Genomic DNA, 27,614 nt, shown 5'->3' with positions numbered 1-27,614 from the left:
GTGGATCATGAGCTCAGGAGATCAAGACCATCCTGGCTAACTTGGTGAAACCCTGTCTGTACTAAAAATACAAAAACTTAACTGGGCATGATGGCGGGCGCCTGTAGTCCCAGCTACTCGGGAGGCTGAGGCAGGAGAATGGTGTGAACCCGGGAGGCGGAGCTTGCAGTGAGCCAGGATCGCGACACTGCACCCCAGCCTGGGTGACGGCGCCAGACTCCCATCTCAAAACAAAACAAAACAAAACAAAACAAAAAAACCCAAAAAACTAGAAATCTTAAAATCGTGAAATAGCAATTTTCTCAGAAAAGAATAATTTTTGTTAAATAGTTTTATTAAAGGTATTGTACAGACTAAAATGAAAAAAATAAGTACTCACAGTAGTTTGATGTTAAATTATCTATATTACAAAACAAAGATGATGGTATTTACTTATAATGCTCCCGATTCTTTTGGACATACAAAATTCTATTGCTACCTGTTCGTCAAAGCCAACATTAAAGTTTATTTTTATTTACTTAGATGGTAAGAGAGTGTAGAATTAAAAACTGTCCTAGATTTTGGTTGCTAACAGGTCAGAGCTCATGCTCTTTATGGCATCTGAAATATCCACTTCCATTTTCAGTGTTTAAGATCAGGTTTTCTCAATTCTGTGACTCAACCTCAGTGATTTCTTCTCTTTTCCCAGGCCATGCTGATGGTTTGTTTTTTTTTTCCCCCTTGAAGAAACAATCACTTACGAAAGAATGACTCATTCTTGTGCCATAAACTTCTCTCTCTAATATGTTGGTTTTAATTCTCAAATGTTTTGTGAGGAACAAGGAAGACAAGAAGCCAATTTAAGGGACTCAGATAATCTGGAAGTGAAAGAATTTGGTTCTGATGTCATGATAACTCACAAGATTTTAATACTATTTAATGGAATTACATTGGTGTATCTTGTCTTACACCCCTCCCCTCTTTTTTAAACAGGCTTGGTTAGTTAGCATGATTTATTAAGCATATCTGTTTAGCTGCTGACTTTTTAGCATTGCAGTGGTACATGATTTAATAGAAGAACAACTTTTAGAAATACAGTCACCTGAGAGTTCCTATAGTAGGATGTATTTTACTTGCGATTTTTCCCAGAACTTAAACTTAATGTGTTATTTAATTACTAGTAGGCTGAGTATCAAAGGACTGTTGACTTTGTTGGCTGCTTATTTGGTAGTTACGTCAATAATTGAAACATGTGGATGTATTTCTAACCACATCAAAAAGCTAATATTACAGTTGCATCACTACACTAGCCTGGGCTACAGAGTGAGATCTTGTCTCTAAAAAAAAGCTAACACTTGAAAGTTAGTTTTAATTATTTGTAAAAGAGCTAGGTAATACTATATTTCATGTAGTGTAAATACATAAGGTGAAGACTAACAGCACAGTTTTAATTATGCTGTCTTAATACATCATTATTTGCTCTTCTGTGTCTTTATCAAGTCAGCAGTTGGCTCTAGTTCCACTTTGAAAAATAATTTCTTGTTGGAATCATTTTCTTTGGTTGGGTTTTAAATCTTAATTTTGAAAATGTATGTGGCCGGGCGCGGTGGCTCAAGCCTGTAATCCCAGCACTTTGGGAGGCCGAGACGGGCGAATCACGAGGTCAGGAGATCGAGACCATTCTGGCTAATACGGTGAAACCCCGTCTCTACTAAAAAAATACAAAAAAAACTAGCTGGGTGCGGTGGCGGGCGCCTGTAGTCCCAGCTACTCGGGAGGCTGAGGCAGGAGAATGGCGGGAACCCGGGAGGCGGAGCTTGCAGTGAGCTGAGATCCGGCCACTGCACTCCAGCCTGGGCGACAGAGCGAGACTCCTCCTCAAAAAAAAAAAAAAAAAATGTATGTAATCAGTGTCCTTACTTTCTTCTAGTAATAAGTTATTGTGAATATTTTGACATCATAATAATGCAATATGCAAATGAGAATTAGTAGTAAAAGGGACAGTATTCAAAAAGTTACCTCTAGCTAGGATGTCACTGTGGGCCAGAGAATAAGACAAGCATATGTGTCTCTTTTTGTGGTTTGTCATTATGGTTTTAAAAGTGTGGCGTTTTGTGTTTCTTCTCTTGATACTAGTCATGTATGTTTATGGATTGTAGACTAGCTTTTCTATTTTTGTTCCAAATGTAACAATTATTTATTGATTACCTAGAGAGGGTGCCTCTGAAGCTCTTCTTTTATATTATACATAATTCTAATGTACTTGGTTATCCAGTTTTAGAAAAGAAATATGATAAAAGCATCAAATTATAAGTGAAGAAACAGACTGCCACAAGGAGCTTATGGCAGTTAGAACTGACAACAGACTTTATAGAGAGCACAAATAATGAAGGAAAAAAATGAGTAACTAAAAAACCATGTAACTCTTGCTGATATAGTTAGCATAGAAGCAACTGGCGTTACATTCTGGCCAAGCTAAATTCTGATTTGGAGGTGTTGCTGGAAGGGAAGAAAGACCAATGGTTCAATCTCGGGAGGTTGTGTTTCCAGGAATGTATCCATTTTCCCTAGGTTTTCCAGTTTGTGAGCATATAGTTCATCATCATAGTCACTGATGCTCTTTTATATTTCTGTGATATCAGTTGTAATGTCTCCTTTTATATTTCTGATTTTGAATGCACCTAACATTCTGAAGCACTGTTCCTGAATTAAAACACATTATTATCACAGTAAGTATTGTGTATTATCAGGAAAAGATTAAAGTTTCATTAATTGTATTTTAAAAGGCAGGAAAGCTTGTAACACTGTTTGGGAATATTTCGTTTCAAAATGACTACAAAAGAAATGTTTTTATACTTAAATGGTAAACCTTTAGCTATTTGGAAAATTTTGCTAATTAGAAAAACACATTCTGCCAGTTTACATTAACCGAGGTTATATCCTGAATATCAGTCATAATTTGACACCTCACACATTATCAGTTGTCAGTTACTGTTTAATAAAATCATTATATCTTTATATCTTTCTTCTCTTCTGTATGTGATTTATTCATGAAGTTTAGTAGTTACTGTGATGGCAAGTGGATGTGTATGCCAGACAAATTTTCAAAATAGAAGAATCTTTAGCATGCTTAAATACTTAAATTCTGATTTAGAAGAGTTAAAAAGGGAAGAAAGGTCAGTGGTTCAATCTTGGAACGTTTTATGTTTCTAGGAATATATCCATTTCCTCTAGGTTTTCTATTTTGTGAGCATGTAGTTAATCATCATAGTCTCTGATGCTCTTTTGTATTTCTGTGATATCAGTTGTAATGTCTGCTTTTACATTTCTGATTTTGTTTGTTTGGATCTTATCTCTTGGGTAATTTAGCAGTTTATCAATCTTGTTTATCTTTTCAGAGTCAACTTTTTATTTTATTGATCTTTAGTATTTTTTGGGGAGGTGTCTCAATTTATTCTGCCCTGATCTCTCTTTTCTTCTGCTAATTTCAGGTTGGTTTCTTCTTGCTTTTCTAGTTTCTTGAGGTATAGATTATTATTCATTTGTTATTTTTCTACTTTGTTGACGTAGGCATTTAATGCTATAAAATTCTCTCTTAGCATTGTTTTTGCTGTATCTCACAGGTTTGAGTATGCTGTATTTGCATTTTCATTTGTTTAAAAAAAATTCACTAAATTTTCAGGATACAAAACCAATGTACAAAAATCAGTAGTATTTCTATACATTGATAACAATGTAGCTGAGAATGAAGTCAAGAAGGCAATCCCATTTACAATAGCTATAAAAAATAATACCTAGGAGGCCGGGCGCGGTGGCTCAAGCCTGTAATCCCAGCACTTTGGGAGGCCGAGACGGGCGGATCACGAGGTCAGGAGATCGAGACCATCCTGGCTAACACGGTGAAACCCCGTCTCTACTAAAAATACAAAAACTAGCCGGGCGAGGTGGTGGGCGCCTGTAGTCTCAGCTACTCGGGAGGCTGAGGCAGGAGAATGGCGTGAACCCGGGAGGCGGAGCTTGCAGTGAGCTGAGATCTGGCCACTGCACTCCAGTCCTGGCGACAGAGCGAGACTCCACCTCAAAAAAAAAAAAAAATAATAATAATAATAATAATACCTAGGAATATATTTAACCAAGGAGGTGAAAGATCTCTACAAGGAAAACTATAAAGCACCTGTGAAAGAAATTGTTGATGGCACAAATAAATGGAAAAACATCCCATGCTCATGGATCAGAAGACTTCATATCAATAAAATTACCGTACTGGCCAGAGTAATCTGCAGGTTGATTGTAATCCCTATTAACATACCAACAGCGTTTTTCACAGAATTAGAACAAACAGTCTTAAAATTCATATGGAACCAAAAAGGAGCCTTAATAGCCAAAGAAATCCTAAGCAAAAACAAACAAAAAAACCCAAAGCTGCAAAGCTGCAGGCATCTGATTATGTGACTTCAAATTATACTAAAAAGGCTATGGTAACCAAAACAGCGTGGTACTGACATAAAAAAATAGACATACAGATCAATGGAACAGAACAGGAAATACAGAAATAAAACCACATATTTACAATCAACTGATCTTTGACAAAGTTGACAAGAACATACACTGGGGAAAGGGTACGCTTTTCAGTAAATGGTGCTGGGAAAATTGGTTTGCCCTGTGCAGAATAAGTATGAAACTAGACCCATATCTCTCAACATACACAAAAATCAACTTAAGACGGATTAAAGACTTAAATGTAAGACCTGAAGCTATAAAATCCCTAGAAGAAAACCTAGGGATAACTCTTCTGGACATTGATCTAGACAAAGAGTTCATTACTAAGACCTCAAAAGCCTGAGCAATAAAAACAAAAACAAATGGCAGTAAATTAAACTAAAAAGCTTCTGTGCAGCAAAAGATATAATAAACAGTAAACAGACAACCTGTACAGTGTGAGAAAATATTTGCAAAATATGCATTTGTCAAGGGTCTAATATCCAAGAATATACAAAGAACTCAATTCAGCAACAACAACAAATAATCCCACTAAAAAGTGGGCAAAGGATATGAATAGATATCTTTCAAAAGAGGATGTACAAATGGTCAACAGGTAAATGAAAAAATGTTAAACATCACTAATCATCTGAAAAATGGACATTAAAACCACAATGATATATTTTCTTACCCCAGCCAGAATGGCTACTATTTAAAAAAAATAAAAAAATAAAAATAACAGATGCTTGTGAGGATGTGGAGATAAGAGAACTCTTCTGCCCTGTTGAGGGGAATGTAAATTGGTACAACCTCTATGGAAGATGGTATGGAGATTTCTCAAAGAACTAAAAGTAGAACTATCATTTGTTTTAGCAATCCCATTACTAGGCACCTACTCAAAGGGAGATAAATCATTATAAAAAATACCCACACTTGTATGTCTATTGCAGCAGTGTTCACAAGAGCAAAGATAATGGAATCAGCCTGTGTCTATCAGTGGATGATTGGATAAAGAAAGTGTGGTATATATACACAATGGAGTACTATTCAGCCATAAGAGAGAATGAAATCATGTTCTTCATTTTTTTTGTTTTTGCTGCAACATAAATGAATCTGGAAGCCATTATCTTAAGTGAAACAAGTCAGGCACAGAAAGACAAATATCACATGTTCTCACTTGCAAGTGGGAGCTAAATAATGTATACACATGGACGTAGAGTATGGAATATTAGAAAATAGAGACTCAGAAGAATAAGGGGGTGGGAGGAGGACAGATGATGAGAAATTACTTAATGGGTGCAATGTACATTATTTGAGAGATGGATACTTTAAATGCCCTGAGTTCATCACTATACACAATCTATGTATGCAACAGGAGAATACTAACAGGCACCCTCGAGGATCTCCTACGTTCCAGACATATTTCCTCTTACCTCCGTTGTGTAGTCCAATCCAATTTGCCCTTGATAGGATCAAGGCAATACGATGCCTTTTCATTCAATGGAGTGAGGAGTCAAAGCAGCCAGGTAGCAGTCTCAACTTCAAGTTCAGTGAGTCATTGTTGTTTCCCTTGGTGGAAGCATTTCTCCTTTTTTTTTTTTCTTTTTAAAATGTAGATGAGGTTCTGCCATGTTGCCCAGGCTGGTCTTGAACTCCTGGGTTCAAGGAATCTTCCCGCCTCCTACCTTGTCCTCCCAGAGTGCTAGGATTACAGCCGTGAACCACTGTGCCTGACCCTGTATTTCTCTGTTTGAAACTAAAACCTCTAGACCAGTAGAGTGTAAAGTTACAGGAATGGGAAGCAAAAATTTTGCTAGCTTGTCCCAAAGGGTAACAGTCACTCCTATTTCTTCCCTAAGATTTCCCGACATGTGGATCCTAGTTGTGGATCATCATTGTTTGGATGTTACTTAGAGCATATACCGTATCCTGGAAGACATAACCCAGCCCTACAAGGGATGGTCACCTGGCTGGTTCTTATAATTACACCTTCAAAAGGACAGTTCACTGTTCTCTCCAGCCAAGTACTTAAGAATGATGGGGGTTTTGGCAGAAGCATGGCACACCAGGAAGGCAAATCCATATCCAAAGTATCTATTCCAGTAAGAAGAAAGCATTGCCCCTTCTAGGATGGAAGCGGTCTGTTGTATTCACCTTGCTGCCAGAGGGACAGTTATCATATCAGGGGCTCAGTGTTGGTCTCTGTTGTTGGCAGACTGGGTACTCAGCAGTGGATGTAGCCCAGTTGACTTTGGTGAGTTGAAGCTCATGATGGTAAGCTCATGTGTAACTTTTATCTGTGCATGGCTGTTTTGTTCAAAAGCTTTGAGACAATGGTAGAAGTAGCTAGTGATAGGTCTTGTCATGTGGGACATAAGTATCCTTGCACTCTATGTCTGTTTGCATACCTCTTCCCCAGACCTCCTTGTCATCAGTTCTCTTTTTGTGTTCTAAGTCCCTGACCATCCAGCCAAACATGATGTTGGGGAGTCCTCAAGACCACCTTTACTCCTGACACCAACTGCAAGTTCAGAGGCCCCTAAGGCCACTCTTGGGTTCAATATTTTACTGGAAGGACTCACAGAATTGACTAAAAGCTGTTACTCTCATGGTTAAAGTTGATTGCAGTGAAAGAATGCGGATTAAAGTTAGCGAATCCTCTCAACTCTTCCTCCTTAAGCCCTAAGCAGCCACTAATCTATTTTGTCTATAGATTTCCCTGTTCTTGACATTTCATATGAATGGAATTATAGAATAGTGTTTTTTTAAATGACTGACTTTTTTCACTTAGCATAATGTTTTTATAGATCATCCGTGTTGTAACAAGTATCAGTACTTCATTCTTTTTATGGCCAAATAATACTGCATTGTGCGTACCACATTTTGTTTATCCATTCATCACTTGATGGACATTTAGAGTGTTTCCACCTTTTGGGTGTTATGAATAATGCTGCTGTGAAGATTCATGTACAGTTTTTTGTGTGGGCATGTATTTTTGTTTTCCTTGGGTGTATATATCTAGCAGTGGAGTTTCTTTGTCGTGTGGTAACTCAACCTTGTCCAATCCGTGGCTTGTGGGCCACATGTGGCCCAGGACGGCTTTGAATGCAGCCCAACATAAATTTGTAAACTTTCTTAAAATATTATGAGCTTTTTGCGATTTTTTTTTTTTTTTTTTTTTAGCTCATCAGGTATTGGTAGTGTCAGTGTATTTTATGTGGGGCCCAAAATGGTTCTTCTTCCAGTGTGGCCCACAGAAACCAAAAGATTGGGGACCTCTGTCGTAAGCTGTATGTTTAATATTTTATTAATTAATCTATGTTAAAATTTTGAGGACATACCAGACTGTTTTCCAAAGCATCTACATACACTATCTTACATTCCCATCAGCAGTGTATGAGGGTTCTGATTTTACCACATCCTTCACAACACTTGTTATTATCTGACTATTTGATTCTAGCCATCCTAATGAGTGTGAAATGGCTAACTCACTGTCATTTAGTTTGCGTTTATGGTGTACCAAATTGATTTTGTATAATGTAATCAGCTTTTTAAAGGATTCTGTCTGAATGATGACGAGGCATATTTTCATGCTCCTCTTTTCTTTCTTTATCTCCTTTCATCCAGCAGTTTTGTTCACTTTTTCCATCTTACGCTTAGTACATTCTCTACTATCTTTTACCAGTCTGTTAAAAAATGTTGATTGTTACTGTCAAATAACAAGAATATAGTAGGGTGGAGGTCATAGAAGAGGTATATATGATAGATAAATTAAAAACATTTTGTATCAAAGCCCAAAGAAAAGATAATGAATAAAAATGCAAATCATTTGAGGTTGTAGGAGGAGGGAATTAATTGTTCCTGGATCGGTGGGGACCATATTTCAGTTGTATTGAAGAATCAGTCTGACTTAATTGGGAAGACTGTATCATTTTCAATTTAAACACTATGAATAAATCAGAGAGGTTTGGCAACATTCATGAAAACTAGATTTAAGGGTAGAAATACCGTCTTCCATGTGTAAAACATTTGATTTATTTGTTTTGAATGTGTTCTCTGATCATTTATGAACTTTCCAAAAACACAGTGGGCTATATCATAGGAAGGCACAGTTATGTATGTATAAATGTGCTCCTGTTAATATATTTTGGGTAAGATAAGTGCCTACTAGATATCTGCGTTCCTACTGATAAGCACCTTAACTTGATTTGGTATGTTTATTCTAGATGAAATAGGTTTTCTTGTAGCTCTTTATTCTGCTTCATAGACTATATTCACAATATACCCTTTCTGTGTTTCAAACATTAATTTCTTAAGGGAGAAAGCCTCACTTGTATGCCAGACACTCTGCAGACCGACTGGTTTCAATTCCTGGTTCTGTCCTTTAATAGCTGTGTGATATTGATTAAGTTACTTAGTTTCTGTTAGCCTCAGGTTTTAGTTTTTATTTTTGTTTTTGTTTTTGTTTTTTTTTTTGAGATGGAGTTTCGCTCTTGTTGCCCAGACTAGTCTGATCTCGGCCCACGGCAACCTCCGCCTCCCGGGTTCAAATGATTCTCTTGCCTCAGTCTCCCGAGTAGCTGGGATTACAGGCATGTGCCACCACGACTGGCTAATTTTTGTATTTTTAGTAGAGACAGGGTTTCCCCAAGTTGGTTAGGTTGGTCTCGAACTCCCGACCTCAGGTGATCCACCCACCTCCGCTTCCCAAAATGCTGGGATTATAGGCGTGAGCCACTGTGCCTGGCCTAGCCTCAGTTTTTAATCTGTCAAGTGAAAATAAAAATTTCTGTGTTGCAGAAATATTTGTATTAGAATTAATATCTAGCATGTAGTAGGATACTATTTCATGAAAATGATTAGTGACCAGTTCTGATATTTTTTAGAATGTAATGAATTATGGTTTAGATGAAGATATAAAGTTAAAATAAATTTAAAATAATAATTTGTAAGACAATGCAGTTTACATAAGTAGACAAACCTGGAAAAGTCAAGAAGTATACAAGGATTAATATGGAGAATATTGTGGAAGAAAAAAATAAATTGCTAGTAGAAACAAGGAAGTCAGTGTACTCTAAGAAATGGCTTGGTAATAATCTTTTTACCTGATTCTATCTGTCATGGTGTTAAAGAATTTTCTTCTGTTTACAATGGGTTTTACTTTTTCTTCTTTTTCTAGTTTCTTAAGGTTGCAGTTGGCATCATTGATTTGAGACCTTTTTTGTCTTTTTTTTTTTTTTTTTTTTTTTGAGACGGAGTCTCGCTCTGTCGCCCAGGCTGGAGTGCAGTGGCCGGATCTCAGCTCACTGCAAGCTCCGCCTCCCGGGTTCACGCCATTCTCCTGCCTCAGCCTCCTGAGTAGCTGGGACTACAGGCGCCCACCACCTCGCCCGGCTAGTTTTTTTGTATTTTTTAGTAGAGACGGGGTTTCACTGTGTTAGTCAGGATGGTCTCGATCTCCTGACCTCGTGATCCGCCCGTCTCAGCCTCCCAAAGTGCTGGGATTACAGGCTTGAGCCACCGCGCCCGGCCTTTTTTGTCTTTTAATACAGATATTTAATGCTATAATTTTCCCTCTAAATTCTGCTTTAGCAGCACACCACAAATTCTGATATGTGGTATTTTTGTTTTATTGCTGTTTAAAATCATTTCTCATTTTCTTTTTTGTTGTTGTTGTTGATTCATGGGTCATTTAGGAGTGCACAATACCAAGTATGTGGCAGTTTTCCAAAGATATTTCTGTTACTGATTTTTATTCCATTGTGTTCAGAGAATATACTTTAAGTTACTAGAATCCTTTTAAATTTATTGAGACTTAAATTTATTGAGAATGTCATCTGTCTTGGTTGATGTTCCATGTACATATGAGAAGAACATATATTTTGCTGCTGTTGTCTGGAATTTCTATTAATGTCAATTAAGTCAAGTTGGTTGATAGTGTAGCTATTGCATTTCTGTTTGTGCTACCAATTATAGAGAGTGAGGTATTTAAAATCTGTGATTACAGTTGGGATTTATCTATTTGGCAGTTCTGTCAAGTTTGTTCTTACACATTTTGAAGCTCTGTTATTAGGTATATAAATTTTTGGATTGTTATGTCTTCTAAAAATTTTTCTTTCCAACTTACGTAATCTACAGAATGTATCCTCTTGATGTTATGACTCCTTTATCAGGTGACCCTTTGTCATTCATAATACTATATGCTATGAAATCTACTTTGTTTGACATATATAGAACTGCTCCATCTTCAAATCATTTAAAATGCTAACATCCAAGCGTCTTGCTATTGCTTTATATTTGATGATAACACGTAGTTTTGTTTTTTTTTTTGTTTTTGTTTGTTTGTTTTTTGAGATGGAGTTTCACTCTTGTTGCCTAGTCCTGAGTGCAATGGTGCGATCTTGGCTCACTGCAACCTCCACCTCCCTGGTTCAAGTGATTCTCCTGCCTCAGCTTCCCGAGTAGCTGGGATTATAGGCATGCATCACCACACCCAGCTAATTTTGTATTTTTAGTAAAGACAGGGTTTCACCTTGTTGGTCAGGCTGATCTCGAACTCCTGGACTTCGTGATCCGCCCACCTTGGCCGCCCAAAGTGCTGGGATTACAGACGTGAGCCACCATGCCTCGCCTGTTCTGTTTTTAAAAGTTAATGCTTTAATACTTCCATTACACTGAGTAATTTACATTACACTTAGTACTTTAGCACTTCTCTTACACTTAGTAGAAGCAGTGTAATGGAAGAAAAAAAGACAAGTTAATGAGTATGATACAGTGTAGTCATCCTGAGACGGACGGCAGTACAAGTACACATTGGAGGGGCTTGCAAGATGGAGGAAGTTTCTTTGATGGAAGTGACAGCTAACTCTTACAATAGGAATGAAAAATTAGTAGAATTAAACCTCGTGGGTTGACCCAGGAAGACACTTACTACAGCTGATGAGACAGCCTGTCAGGAAATAAGGATGCCAAGGACAGAATAACTGTGCAGTCCTGTGCCAATGTAGCAGGTATACATAAGTGTAAATGTGCTGTAATTCCTTATGGATGGCTGAGATAATAACATCTTTGCTTTCTGATAGTTTAATATACATGAACTTTGTTTCATGCACAAAATTATTAAAAATATTACATACAGTTACCTTAGGGCTATGCATTTAAGGTACATAGGAAACATAAATGAACTTCATTTTAGACTTACGTCCCATCCCCATGATACCCTATTACATATATGCAAATATTCCAAAATCAGAAAAAATTGGAAGTCTAAAACTCTTCTGGTCCCAAGCATTTTGGATAAGGGATACTCAGGCAGTATTGTATAACCATTGTGAAATGAGGAAATAAGGCATAGAGAGAGCACAGAGAAATTAAATAATATGTTCAAGATTATACATACAGGAGATAGAACTTTACCATGGTTATTTTGACTGTGGAATCTAAGCTTTAAACCATCATGACTTTTTGTATGTATGATTTAGTTGGCTTTCAAGTTCAAGAGTTTGAACGTCATTCTGTACACAGTATAGAACTCTCTAAGTACCTAAGGAGGTACATAAAATAAGAAAATAAAATTTGTGTATTTGTGTTTTTGTATTTTGAACGCCTGAATCTGTCCATGGTTCATGTTAGAGGAGGTATGGAGAAGGTACCTGGAGATATGGTTAAAAAAAAGAAAAAAGTTTCACATTCTATATAGTGTATTCGTGAATTTTTAAAGTTACAGTTTTAACCTCTCTCTGATTCAGTTTCCTCATCTATTAGTTGAAAATACTAATAGTCCCCACATGAACAAGTCATACAGATTTGTATGTAGTAAGTATTCAGTAAACTTTAGCTGTGGTGATGATGATGATAGATTGACTCTAGAAGATCAAACAAATATCAATCATGTTTTTTCTTTTCCTTTAAATGTATGAGTTTTATCATAGAACTTACAGATACAGATTTAGGAAACCACAGTACAGTAAAATCTTAATCACTACCTTCTACTCTCTGTTACTGTTATTTTGGTTTTTCAGTTTATGGGAAAACCAGATGGAGACTATTACACCCTGGATGACATGTTTGTCTCCAAAGCAGCTGAGAGAGAACGTCTTGGTGAAGAGGAAGAGAACCAACGGAAAAAAGCTATTGCTGAGCATCGGAGTCTTGCTGCACAAATGGAAAAATGTCTGTATTGTTTTGACAGCTCTCAATTTCCCAAGCATCTTATTGTTGCAATAGGTGTTAAGGTAAGAAGTATTTATTATCCTTTGCTTACATTCTCATAGAACTTTTTTGTTTCTTCATAGACTAACTTGAAGAAGTTTATTATTTTGTTTGTTTTACTTGTTTATTGGGTCTTTCCCCTAATAATTTTTACGCTCCGTGAAGACAGACAGAGGTAACTTTTGCTCTCCACTGTATACCAAGCATCTAGCCCTGGTGGTAGTACATAATAGTAATTCATTTCAATAAACACTTATTGATTTAATTCTTATATTAAGTAAATAATTTTTGTATACCTAATATATGCCATACCCTAATTAGTCACTGGGGAAAAGTTGAGAATCAGATAGACTTTTGGACCTTATGCCTAGGGAAATAAGGCAGTAAATAAAGTAATAATTGCCCTGATTTGAAAGAATTAATTGTCATAAAGCAAATGAAGTGAGGAAATGGGAGAAAATGATGGGGGTATTTTTTTCACAGGTAGTCTAGAAGGCTTCTCTGAGGAACTTTAGTAAAGATGCATAAAATGGGAAGGACAAGTAACATGAAGAGAGGAATGGATGATGTTTCAGGAAGGACCGTCAGTGAAAAACCTTGAGGAGAAAATGAGCTTGGCATTGATGTAGCAGAAAGAAGGCAGGAGTGGAGTCAGTGAGAAAAGTAGAAGACGATGAATGAATGAATGAATGCTAGTTTCTGGAACGAATAGTTTGGGAAACATACATATACATATTTATGTTGTTGACTGTATACATACACATACCCCTAGTCTTTAATATCTTTAGATTGTTGAGGTGGTTAATTAATCAGTGTCCATTCTGGCTTATTTTGATTTATTTTCTTATCTTCTTTTTCTTCTCTTTTCCTTTATACTTAACAAAAAGATAAATGTCAAAATTCCATTCAAAATTAAATACTTTTTAAAAATCCATCTTAACTAATTACTTATATTTATTTTTCTAAGTTCCTTTCCCAACTTTCACATAAAAGACGTGGTTGTAACTTAAATAAGAGTTATGTTCATTCTTTAATATTTTTGCCTGATTCTAGTCATCTACTTTTAATTTGATTTAGAAAAAGAAACAAAAACTGCTTGGTAATTCGTTCATTTACCAGGTATTTCCTGAATATCTAGTGTTTGTCAGCCTCTAGTACTAGGTACTAGAAATATAAATATGCCTAAAACCTCCTCAAGTTGCTTACAGCTTTATGGGGAGCAGGCAGACATAACCAGATCAATTTTAATGCAGTGATATAAACGCAGGAGTGTTATGAGAACACGAAGGAGGAATATTTAAGTTACTGTGGAGTTATCAAGGAAGGCTTTCTGGAAGAAGTATGTCTTGTGCTACATTTTAATGGTGGAATAGGATACATTGCAGTATTTAGGAAATACAGGACAACACAAGCAAAGACACTGAGGTGCACAACCATGTGGTTCATTCTGGGAACTGCAAGCTGTCTGAAGTGGGTATTACCCTTACTGGATCTCAGACCTTGTGAGTGTAAAGACTTTATACATCAGACCTGAGAATTATCTAGTCTTCCATTTATACCTTTAAGTAGGGGAAGAGGAGATATACTGGCATTCATACATAAACAAACTACACCAAAATTTAGTGGCTTAAGACAACTTTTAAATCACTCTGTTTCGTATGGTCTGTTGTCTTCCAGTAGGCTAGCATAGGCTTCTTCACATGGGAGCTAGGCTCGTTCCAACAGAATTAGCAGAAGTACACAAGGCCTCTTGAGGCATAGACTTGGAACTGACCACCATCATTTCTACCATGTTCTGTGGTGGCCCTCATGAGTCATAAGGCCAGTTTGTAACTCTACCTCTTGATGGGAGGAGCTACAGAGTAACATCGTGAAGGGTTACATGAAGTAGTGAATAACTGGATGCATTTGTGCAATCTACTACAGAAGACTTTCAGAATTTTTGCTTACACTCTCTTAAAATGCTATAATAGAGATGTCTTTGTCTGAAATGTTCTGTTCATTTCATGACTGCTGTTTTTAGACCACTAGCAAATTCACATTTTAACCCAAATATCTCCTACAATTCTAGGTTCGTGTATCCAACCTACTTTTGCACTTGGATATCTAATAAACATCTCAAACTTAGGTGAAGTTCTAATACTCGTCTCCACCTTTACCTTTAGCTAACACTTACCTTCCCATAGTCTTCCTCTTTTTAGTAAAAGTCACTTTTATCCTCCAGTTGCTTGCATTAGACCTTGGAGTAATACTGAGTCCTTTACTTTCCCTCACTCTTTACTGTCCATTTCTAAATTCTGTTGGCTATATTTCAAAACACATTCCTGTTCTGACCACATTTCATAATCTTTATTTCTACTACCCTGGCTAAAGTCGTCATGATTTGTTACTGGACTCCTGGTAATAGTTTTCTAATGGGTCTTTCTGCCTCTTTCCTTTGCCCTTTCTCTATACAGTAGCAAGTGATCTTTTTGACTTTAAGTCAACATTAGTCAGTTCTGGCTTTCAAACCAAAGCCAGAATCCTTATTGTTGCCTATGAGGCCTGCAGGCCCAATTCTTTGTGTCACCTCAACTGTCCGTCAGCCTTCCTCTCATCCTCTCAGCTTAGCCACACTGGCTGTCTGACAATCTGGAGAACACACTTGGTATGCATCCTCCTCACATGCTTTTCCCTTTGCCTGGGGGTTTCTTCCTGTGTCTACTCTTCCTTCCTTCACATATCTTCTCAAATGTTACCCTCGTAGGTAACTTTAAAGGGGGGCTTCCTAACTTCTCCCTAGACACGATCTATACCTTTTTCTGCTTTATTTTTTTAGTACCCCTTATCACCGTCTGACATATTGTACATTTTACTTTACATTTACATTGTTTGTCTTTCTTCTTTCATGTCTTAGTTTGGGCTACTATAAAAAAATTCCATAGACTGGATGGCTAATCAGCAAGAGAAATTTATTGAAGCCAGTTCTGGAGGCTGGGAAGTCCAAGATCAAGGTGCCAGCAGGTTCAGTGTCTGGTGAGGTCCCACATCCTGGTTCACGGACAGCCATCTTATTGCTGTGTCATTACGTGGTGGAAGTGGCAAGCACGTTTCCTGGGGCCTCTTTATAAGGGAATTAATCCCATTCATGAGGACAGAGACCTAATCACCTTCCAAAGTCCCCTACCTCCAAATATTATCACCTTGGGTGTTAAGATTCAACGTATACATTTTGGAGGCACACAGACATTCAATCTATAGCACCCCATAGGCTCCTTATGGGTAGGGATTTGTGTCCCTGCTCATTGTTGATTCCCTAGCATGTAGAACACCGCCTGGCATGTAATTGGCCCTCAGTAATTATTGATCAGTCAGTCATAGCTCTGCTGTCTCTGTCAGATAAAAAAAGTATTGCTTTTTGTGTGTTCTAATTTATTTAGGTGTTACTTTATTTTCTCTTTTATGTTTCTATTATTGTTTTGAAAAACTGATTTTGATACCAATTTAGGTGATTTTTATGTTTACAATGCATTTAAAAATGAATTGTATTACAGCTCATTTGACCTATCGTTGACACTTGGACCTGGCCCTTTATCTCAGTGATTATGTAGAAAATTCAGTCATTTCTTTAAATATTTTATTTTCTAAATCTTGTAAGTTGTCTACAGACATATCCATGGCCCTTAATCTTTATTTCTTTTTCTTTTTTTTCATGAACATGTTTGTGAGGTTACTGTAATTTTAGGTAGATGTCCATGTGCACTCGTACTTTGTTCTCAGCAAAGTTTTAAACATTTGAGTTATTCTATTAAATAAACAATGTCTGCTTTGCAAAATATTTCTAGCTAAAACCCAGCAAAATATAACAGAAATAAGAGTAAGAGCAAGCCCTTTGTAATGCTTTTGTTCTCTGTATACATACCGATTAACCTTTAAAAAAAAAAAAAAAAAAGACAGTTTGTATATAATAGAAAAATAGCACTAGTTTTTAGGTAATAGATGTTTGTAAATAAATAGCAGTAAGGCCATTCCAAGGTCATATTCTCTTCCTTTTAGCTCAGTTTATTCTCTTTACTCAGCTAATCACAGAAGGAAGGCCTGATAAACAGGCATCAGTTAGACCATTACCAGGCCATATGTCTTTTTGTTTTTGTGAATTTTGTGTTGTTTCAAGGATTTTCAAGTATCTAGCTCCTTCAGATTAAGGATATTGTGTCATTCATTCTGCTCTTCTTTGCCTAATCTTAATCCTTGTCTGATGTATAAGATCTGTGCTCTAAATTTTCAGTTTATTAAAAACCATCCTGATGCCTTTAAAAATATTAAATATCTTTAAAAATATTAACATTTACAAAAGCAATTCTTAAGTATTCTTCACTAAATATTCATCTTTTTTTTTCTACTAGGGGTTCATCTGTTACAACTGAGAATAAATAGCAGTAACATTTCACCTTTTGTACTTCTCCCCCGTAGGTTTATTTATGTTTACCCAACGTACGGTCTCTTACTGAGGGGCACTGCCTGATAGTCCCTTTGCAGCACCATAGAGCAGCTACTTTATTGGATGAAGACATCTGGGAGGAGATCCAGGTCAGCATGATAAATGTTCATTATCATTTTAAAACTCATGAGCAATTTTTGTAAATTATTGTGATACATTCCAATAGGTTTTATACCTTCATTTAATGATTTTAGTTTCTAAACTTAAACACATGTGTTTTCATAGTTGTATCCATCTGTGGATCATGGTGTTTCCATCATTTTATTTCCTTGCGTGCTCCAGATTTTGAGACTTTTATCTTCGAAATAAACTGGGACAAAGTAATAATTATTTGTACTTAAAAAACCAGCCTAAGATTTCAACACTTCTTTTGTAGCATGAAAGAATCATTCTTACACAGTAAGCCAATAAATTGCAGCTAAAAGGAAAGACATTTTCAGATAATGAAAATAAATTTGAGGAGTCAGAGGTTTATATTTAGCACTTGCCGTATTTTCCTGTGATAGAATTGGCCTTCTCTGCTGCTGTGTTTTTGTGGTGATTTTGTTACTAGCTTTAATTTCTGCTCTTTTTCCTTCATAATCTGGCCCAGCTTTTGGATTCACGGATTTGTTTTTGTGGCTGATGCTTTAAGAGAGTGAAAGGCACAACGTGGGTGAAATTGTTGCTGAATTATTTCAAGACCTGATAATGACTAGGAAAGAAAGGAAGAAAACACTTTATTTTTCTAATGCCAGATAACTGAATAGGGGCTACAGGGAGCCTTAATTAGAAAATGTGAAAATTGTAAGTTAGCGCTGCGCAAGAGACGACTAGTCTTTGCAGCATGCTGATAAGTATGTCAAAAGAAGAGATGTTTTGATGGCATTTAATGAAATTTAGTCTTGTATACCTTATAATTTTAAAGTTTATGCTGTGAAAGTTAAAAGGGTAGATTGTTTTATTGCATCTGCAACCAGGCAAAAGTAAGAATATAAGTATTTTTGATGTGAAAGTTTGGGTTTTCCTAGTAGTGGATGCCAGTGCCAGTAGGTAATTTAAGGTGGAAAGCATGAGAATTCAGTTCTTAGAATTATTTTAGAACATTTCCAGGATGGTTTTTAAAAATGTATACATGTAAAACTGATTTAACTTAGAGCAAAGTGCAGTGCCAAAAATATTTTAAGAAATTAGGAATACAGTGTGTATGTTTTCTATTTCTATAAGAAATCAAGCTGCTTGATGAAAACAATTTAAGTGGCTGAAGATTTTTATTCAGTTTAACAGATATTGAGTACACGAATATAATATTTTAGGTGCTGTAAGAAATGAAGAGATCAAGTAGTTCATTAATTCTGCCAAAATAGATGGTGTATTTCTAGTATAGTTTACATTATAGTTTAGCAGATTTTGGAAGCCAAATGTATTATGGAAAACTGGGAAAGAGGAAAAGCCAAATTGTTTTATGCAGATAATGGTGTAATAACTACTTTTGTGTGAGAAAGGAAAATAATTGTTAGAAGTTATAAATTATTGTAGGCTAGTACACTAATGAAATATTTGAATCCTAGCTTGAAGAAGTATAGTTTGCTATTGTTGTTGTTATTTTACTTTCAAAATATGTACAACTCAAATTAATTCTACCCTAGTGAAGATCTTTGATTATTCATCTCTTTTATTGGATATTATTTAACAAAAATTTGACTTAGCACAAAATGTTGTTGCCAAATGCTGTAATGCAGGAGCCACTTCTTTCAAGTGGTTTTAAAAATCACTAGTATCTAGTAATATTTAAATGGAGTTTTAGACTTCCTATTTAATATAAAATGCAGAGATGTTTCAGCGTAGCATACTTGACTAATCACACATTTTAAATAAGATCCAAGTTGCTGATTTTGTTAAATATATAGTGAAACTTGGTTCCCTCTAAATTTATTGTTACAATTTTTACAAATGTTCTTGAACATATGCTGTAATCAAACACTGTAAGCCCATTTAAAAATATCCCAAATTGGTAGGTGGGGATAAAGGAGGATCACTGATGCTTACATACAGTGAACTTCAATGTGGAGTGATATGTGGGGCCATTTCATTAGGAAACAGCCAATGTTAGTACCTTTAGATCTTTTTCTTGGGGCTGTAGCCAGACCTTCAGAAAAGACTCTCAATCTCCTGTCATCTAAGCCTGCTTGCCAGTGTTCTGGGAGCTGAATGGGGGAAGAAGACTGGAGGCGGCAGTGTTGAACATGTATGGACATTAAGTAACTTTTCTGATAACACCCTTGTTTTCAGACTGTAAACTCTCAGTTGTGTCTGGTTTTCTAGCTCAGCTACCTTGTTTTACTTTTTCCAGAGGATAATCCTGTAGCATTCTGATGATGAGGAGGGGATCTGGCATGTTGATTGCTTTTTTAATAGGCTTTCCTCTAAGTCATCTGTTTTTAGCCATACCTTCACCTCCACTTCCATAAGTACTTGGTGCTGCCAACTCCTGAGCCTGTTGAAGGTTCTGCAGTGTAGCGTGGGTTTCTTCTTTGCTGTCCCTGCTAACCTTCTTTCTCCTCCCCAAGGTATGAGCCAACTTTCTAGCATTTAAGTCACTTCTTATGGAGTGATCTGATTTGTCATTGCGTTTTCTCTCATTTCCTTTGTTCAAGTAGCTTATGCCTTTTAAACAATTGTTTTAATTCATTTTTGAGGTGTTACTCTGTGGAGAGAGTAATAAATGAGTTCTGTTCTATCGCATAACATTTACTTTGGGATAACTTGATAACTTTATATTTAAACATGTTATACTTTAAATCATGGCATTAATATTCCAAAATCAGTCCTACATAGCATTAATAGTTTTAAGGAGTACTTTAATTTTAATGTCAAAATTATGTATTCATATGTACTTGATTTTTTTATACTGTGGTGATACGAAAGGACCTGCAACATTCTGCAGTATAGTTTCCTTAAACTGATTATAAGAAATTGTAGTCTGGATGCATTAACTAAATGAGGAATGGGCAATTAGATGAATAATGGTAGGTTAGAAATGTGGAAAGTAGTGGTTACCCAAAGAATGAAGTGTTTTTTGCTAGGAATATGGGAGTTTCATGTCATTTCCATAACGTGGAAACTCTATGTCTCTCTTAAATATAAAACAGTTGATTTATCTTATGATATGGAACTACAAAAACTTCCCCATTGTTTAGTTGTTACATAACTTTTTAAAAAATGAGTATTTTTGTATAGCGTATTTATTATTGAGTATGGAGAACATCATGCTTTTGGTAGAGTTGATCAAACTCAAATTATTCCATTAAACTCATATTTGTAAATTAAAATGTTCTATATATGTGTGTGTGTATAGAGAGAGAGAGAAAGAGGAGAAGTACTTAAATGTGTGTGTATCCTCCTTGGAGCTGTTAGTATGAGATTTTTTATATATTTTATAATACAGAACCATTCTTGCAACACTAATTTAGTATTTTTTCAGTTTTTGTTTATAATTCATGACATTTTGAGTCTGCCTTCTTCGCTGTTCTCCAGATAAATCTAGAACAGTCATCCAGTAATTAAGCCAGAAAGGGAGTATGAACAAACATGAAGTAAGGATGTTTGTGAGGTAATTTTTGGATTATTTAAACATGTATTATTATTGCTGTTGCTTTCTATGTACATCTTTTCTTCTTTGAAAAAGTTTGGGTTACAAATATATAGTTCCACTCTGTTAACGATTTTCCTTTTTCTAGTATATAAGGTTATCTTCTCACTCTAGGGCTAGATATTGAAATAAGTAACAATAAAGTTTTTTTAATAAATAAAATTTATAAGCATAGTAACAAGTAACAAAATAGAGACAATCTGAAAAGCTGTCATAATACCAAATTTGTATGTTTTCCTATTTGATTCTGTTTTTTAGTTTTTTTTTTTTTGTGCAAGTAACACTAGGCATGTGAAGGTATCGATGAGTGGAAACCATGTGGGGAGGAGACACAAGGCATGCCTCCTCCTCCCAGTCAGGATAGTATCAGTGGAAGCCTAATGGGAACCTAGAACTTGCATCTGCTACCCAGCAGTAATGAGTCGCCTCTGCCATTTTTGAGTGTCAACAGAGGCCAAGTTGGGAACCTGAACTTCCATCCCCATATGGCAGTAATGAAGTAGTATCTCTCTTTCTTCTGATGGAGCAGTATTAGGAAAAGCCGTATAAAATGTAAAATTTAAACAAGATCCAGTCTCTTAATTCTCAAAATGTCCAGATTTCAATTGAATATTACTTATAGAGACAATCTCAACTAGGATGGAAAAGGTAATCAGTAGACACCAACACCAAGATAACAGAGATGTCCTAATTATCTGACAAAGATTTTAAAGCAGCCCTCATAAAAATGCTTCAGCAAGCAATTAGGAAAATTGATTTGAATTAGGAAAAAATGCTATAAGGAAAATACGATTTGAATGACAGCGTATTTCTCACTAGAAACCATGGAGGCCAGAAGGAAGTAACACATTTCTCAAGTGCTGACAGAAAATAACTGTCAAGCAAGAATTCTGTTTCTAGTGAAAATATCCTTCAGGAATATGGGAGAAAATCAAGACATTGTTAGGTGATGGAAAGAGAAATTGTCATCAGCAGAGCTGATGACTTTAGGTCTATTCTTTTAGTATACTAAAAGAATAGCTAAAGGAAGTTCTTTAATCTGAGAGGAAATGATAAAAGAAAAAATGCTGGAAGATCAGGAAGGAGGAAAGAAGTTTTGACTAAAGAAGAGGAGAAGCTAATATGATGATAGAAGCAGAGACTGAAATGATGCAGCCACTAGCCAAGAAACCCTGGCAGCCCCTAGAAAGTTTTTTTGAGATGGAGTCTTACTCTCACCCAGGCTGGAGTACAGTGGCATGATCTTGGCTCACTGCAACCTCTGCCTTCTGGGTTCAAGTGATTCTTGTGCCTCAGCTTCCTGAGTAGCTGGCACTATAGGCATGCATCACCACACCTGGCTAGTTTTTGTATTTTTTGTCGAGACAGGGTTTCACCATGTTGTCCAGGCTGGTCTTGAACTCCTGACCTCAGATGATAAGCCTGCCTCGGCCTCCCAAACTGCTGGGATTACAAGCATGAGCCACCGCTCCTGGTGTCTCATGTGTTTCCAAATGTATGTAGAGAAAGTATTTAAGACAATTCTAACTGAGGGAGAGTAAAGGGACATAAAGGGAAGTAAGGTGTCTATATTTTATTTGCATTGGTAAAGTGGCCCCGGTAGACTGCAATTAAATATATATGTATGTATATGTAATGCCTTGAAGCAACTCTTAGAACCACTTTAAAAACTATACAAATTGACAGACTGTAAAACACTACTGATAAATCAAAATGGAATTCTAAAAATGTTCAAGTAACCATTAGAAGTCAGGAGAAAGGAACCAGAAAAACAATAGAAAGAACAAATAGAAAACAAAAAAATAAAAATAGAATATCTCTACTATATCAATAAACTATATCAATTAACTATATCAGTTAAAAGATAGTTTAGTAGAGGGGATTTCATAACTCAACTATATGCTGTCTGCAAGAACTCATTTCAAATGTAATAATACCACAAGTAGAATAATATAAAAGGATGGGAATATGTATATTATGCAGCCATTAATGAAAACAAAGCATTTATGCCAGACAGAGGAGACTTTAGAGCAGAGGAAATTACCAAAGAAGAGAGACACATTACATAATAGTGAAAGGGTCAATCCACCAAGAAGACATAGCAGTCCTAAATATGCGTACACCAACACTGAGGCACAAATGTGTAAAACAAAAACCGAATGAACTGAAAGAAAAAACGGACAAATTCATAATTATTGTTAGAGACTTCAGCACCTCCCCCCATTTTAACAATTGATGCAACAACCAGACTGAAAATCGTCAAGGATATAAAAGAACTTAAAAAATGCCATTGCACGAGTTTCCTGTTGTTGCTGTAACAAATTACCACAGAGTTAGTGCCTTAAAACTATAGAGGTGTTATTTTCTTATGGTTCTGGAGGTCGGTTTCCAGATGAGTCTTATGGGGCTAAAATCAAGCTATCAACTGGACTGGTTCCTTCTGGAGACTCTGGAAGAGAATCTGTTCCTTACCTCTTCTAGTTTCTAGGGGCTGGCAGCATTTCTTGGCTTGTGGCTGCATCATTTCAGTCTCTGCTTCTGTCATCATATTGCCTTCTCCTCTTTAGTCACAACTTGCTCTGCCTCCCTCTTATGAGGAAACTTCTAATTACATTTAAGATATACCCAGGCAATCCAGGATAATCTTCCTGTCTCAAGATTCTTAATTATATCTGAAAAGTCTCTTATGCCATATATGGTAATGTTGTTAGATTCTTGGGAATAGGACCTGGATATCTTTGGGGGCCATTAGTCAGACTACTATAACCATCAGTCAGCAGAATTTAATCAATATTTGTATAACACTCCACTCAACAAAAGTAGAAAACATTTTTTTCAGAGTATAAACTCTTATCTTGCCACAAAACTAACTTCAACAAATTTAAAACAATTGAAAGCATACAGAGTGCATTCTCTGACCACAGTGGAATCAAACTAGAAATTAATAACAGAATGATAATAGAAAATTTCCCAAGTACTTAGAAATTAAATAATACACTTCAATAGAGCTCAAAAAAAAGTTTCAGGAGAAATTTAAAAAATAATAATCGAATTGAATTACAATGAAATTACAACATGTTAACATTTATGAGGCACAGCTAAGTGAGTGCCAAGAGATAAATTGATAGCACTAAGTACTTATAGAAAAGAGGAAAAACCTTCACCTCAAGAACCTGGAAAAAGAAGCGCAAAGTACATCCAAAGCAAGCAAAAGGACAGAAATTATAATAAAGATAAGAGCAGAAATCAGTGAAATTGAAAATAGAAAAATCATAGAGGAAATCAATGAAATGAAAATTGGGGTTTTAAAAAAGATAAATTAATAAACTTCCAGCAAGACCAACAAAGAAAAAAAATTGAGAAAAAACAAGTTACCAATATCAGAAATAAAACAGTATTAGTATAGATTTTACAGTCATCAAAAAGATAATAAGGGAATAATATCAAAAAGATATTAAGGGAGTAATCTGGATGTAATGGATCAGTTCCTTGAAATGCAAACTGTTGCAACACACTCAATATGAAACAGACAATTTGAACAATCTTTTAACTAGTAAGAGAGTGGACTTCATAATGTAACACTTCTAAAAAATTAAATCTCCAAACCCAGATGGTTTCATTGGAGAATTTTATGAAACTTTTAAAGAATTGACACTAATTTTATATAATCTCTTGAGGAAAGAACACTTTCCAATTCATTCGTATTGGGAGTTTATATTATCTTGATACCATGAGTTAGTGTTATCCTCATACCACAAGACAGTTAAATAAAATAACTACAGCTCAATATCCTTTGTGAATAGAGGTGTAAAAATTATTAACAAAATATTAGCAAATAGAGTTTGGCAATATATAAAAACAATAACACACTATGTCCAAGCGGGGCTTATACCACGTATACAAGACTGGTTCAATATTAGGTAATAAATCATTATAATCCACTATATTCATATCAATCAGTGAAGAAGAAGAAGCATTTGATGAAATTCCTACTCATTTATGATAAAAACTCTCAGAATCAAAGATTAAAGGCTGCCTGAAGGAAGCTTATCTAAAGCTTATTCTCTCCATAAGAAACATCACATCACAGTGTTGTGTTAAGGAACACCAGATGGCACTTCAGTAATGTGCTTAGGGTCCAGTTTGAATAGAGAAATCAACAACAAAAAGCACAAATATGTGGAAATGTGGCACTAAATAGACCCTGAAGAGCACACGTGTTTACATTGAGAATTGAAACAGGGCAGACCATTGCTTTGTTCAACTTTGGTTGGGAATGTGTGTGTCAGGTGACTCAGCTGTTTCACCACTCTGCAGTTGCCTGGGAAAGATCTCAAAAATGACATGAGAATTGATTTGGAAGGCAAATTTGTAAATATGGAATCCACAAGTTCTGAGGATGGACTAAGGTACAAATCTAACAAAACATGTGCATGTTTTGTATGCTAAAAACTACAAAACACTGATAAGAGAAATTTCAAAAATAAAACAAATGTAGATATACCATGTTTATGGATTAGGAGAGTCAACATAGTAAAGATGACAGTCTTTCTCAAATTAATATACTAGTTTAACACAATTTTTATCAAAATCCCAGCAAGATTTTTTGTAGGTATAGATAGAATTATTCTAAACTTTATATGGAAAGGCAAAGGAACTAAAATAGTGAAAACGATTTTGAACAAGAAGTTGCAAGAATCAGCCTTACCTGATTACTGGAGATATATAATAAGCAAGATTATTACATATCTACAGTAATCAAGATTATGTGATATTGGTGGAGGGATAGACATATAGATTAATTAAACCAAACAGAGAACCCAGAAATAGACACAACCAAATACTCTCAACTGAATTTGACAAAGGTACAAAAACAATTCAGTGGAAAAGGGATAGCCTTTTCATTAAATGGTGCTGGAGCAATTGGACATGCATAGCAAAAAACTGAGTATCAGCTTAAACCTCATACCTTATATAAATATTAACCCAAAATGGAACACAGCCCTCCGTTGTATAGTGGAGCACAGCACTCCAGTGTAAAGTGCAAAATTATAAAACTTTTGGGAAAAAAACGATAAAATTGTCAAGATCTTGGGTACACAGAGTTCTTTGACTTGACACCAAAAGTATAATCCATGGAAACAAAAATTGATAAATTGAACTTTGTCAAATTAAAAACTTTTGTTCTGCAAAATACTCTGATATGAAGATGAAAAGACAAATTATAGACTAGGAGAAAATATTTGCAAACCACATACCTGATAATGGATTTGTATCTAGAATATATAAAGAATATTTTTATATCTAGAATGTCAAAACAGTGAAAACAAAGAATCCAATTAGAAAATTGGCCGAGCACGGTGCCTCACACCTGTAGTCCCAGCACTTTGGGAGGCTGAGGCGGGTGGATCACCTCAGGTCAGCAGTTGGAAACCATCCTGGCTAACATGGCAAAACCTCGACTCTACTAAAAGTACAAAAATTAGCCGAGCGTGGTGGTGCACGCCTGTAATCCCAGCTATTTGGGGGGCTAAAGTGAGAGAATCACCTGAACCTGGGAGGCAAAGTCTGCAGTGTGTTGAGATCGCACCACTGCACTCCAGCCTGGGTGACAGAGCGAGACTCTGTCTCAGAAAAAAAAAAAAAAAAAAAAGGATAAATGACATGAAGAAACATTTTGCTGAAGAGGATATATATTAATAGATGGCAAATAAACATATAAAAATGCTGTTAGGAAAATGCAAATTAAAATCACAGTGATAAATTAGACCTATCAAAATGTCAAATAAAACACATTGACAACCCCAGATGCTGGCCAGGATATGGAGAAACAGAGTTGCTCTTCTGTTGTTGGTAGAAATGTAAAATAGTATGACCACTTTGGAAAACAGTTTGGCAGTTTTTTAAAATGTGAAATATGCAGCTATTGTAGGACTGAACTCTTGCACTTCTTAGCATTTATTCCAGAGAAATGGAGTTATATTTCCCCAAAAACCTGTGCACAAATATTCATAGCAGCTTTATTTGTAATAACTAAAAACTGGAAGTACCCCAGATATTCCGTAAAGGTAAATGGTTAAACATACTGGGTACATCCATTTCAGTAATACTCTCAGCAATGGAAAAGAATGAATTGTTGATACGTGAAACAACCTGGGTGGATCTCCAGAGAATATGCTGATTGAAAAAAGCCTGATGGCTACTATTAAAAAGTCAAAAAACAACAGATGCTGGTGAGGTTGTAGAGAAAAAGGAATGCTCATACACTATTTGTGGGAGTGTAAATTTGTTCAACCATTGTGGAAAACAGTGTGACAATTCCTCAAAGAGGCAGAAATACCATTTGACCTAGCAATTCCATTACCGGGTATATACCCAGAGGAATATAATTCATTCTGTTATAAAGATACATGCACACGTATGTTCATTGCAGCACTATTCACAATAGCAAACACGTGGAATCAACATAAATGCCCATAAATGATAGATTGGATAAAAAAATGTGGTACATATACGCCATGGAATAGAATGCAGCCATAAAAAGGAATGAGATCATGTCCTTTGCAGGGACATGGATGGAGTTGGAAGCCATTATCCTCAGCAAGCTTATGCCAGAACAGAAAACCACACACCACATGTTCTCACTTATAAATGGGAGCTAAATGATGAGAACACCTGGTCACATGGTGATGAGGAACAACACACACTGGAGCCTGTCGGTGGGTGGGAGGTGGGAGGAGGGAGAGCATCAGGAAGAATAGGTGATGGTTGCTAGGCTTAATACCTAGGTAATGGGATGATCTGTGCAGCAGACCACCATGGCACACGTTTACC

The 27,614-nt window shown here is 36.0% G+C and overlaps 1 protein-coding gene across 3 annotated transcripts in view; it reads left to right on the top strand.

Moving 5' to 3' along the window:
• CWF19L2 (CWF19 like cell cycle control factor 2) overlaps window positions 1-27,614 on the top strand; it is a 143,586-nt gene that overhangs the window by 86,203 nt on the left and 29,769 nt on the right. For all 3 annotated transcript variants that reach the window (XM_033207766.1, XM_033207765.1, XM_033207767.1), the window contains 2 exons: window positions 12,480-12,692; window positions 17,122-17,238. In XM_033207766.1, coding sequence (XP_033063657.1) covers window positions 12,480-12,692; window positions 17,122-17,238 — 330 coding nt within the window. The remainder of the gene's footprint in view (window positions 1-12,479; window positions 12,693-17,121; window positions 17,239-27,614) is intronic.

Source organism: Trachypithecus francoisi, unplaced genomic scaffold, assembly GCF_009764315.1.
Source record: "Trachypithecus francoisi isolate TF-2019V2 unplaced genomic scaffold, Tfra_2.0 Lachesis_group8, whole genome shotgun sequence".
In the NCBI taxonomy this organism is placed as follows: Eukaryota; Metazoa; Chordata; class Mammalia; order Primates; family Cercopithecidae; genus Trachypithecus; species Trachypithecus francoisi.
The sequence above is the reverse complement of the archived record's forward strand: the minus strand, read 5'-3'. Positions and strand labels throughout refer to the sequence as shown.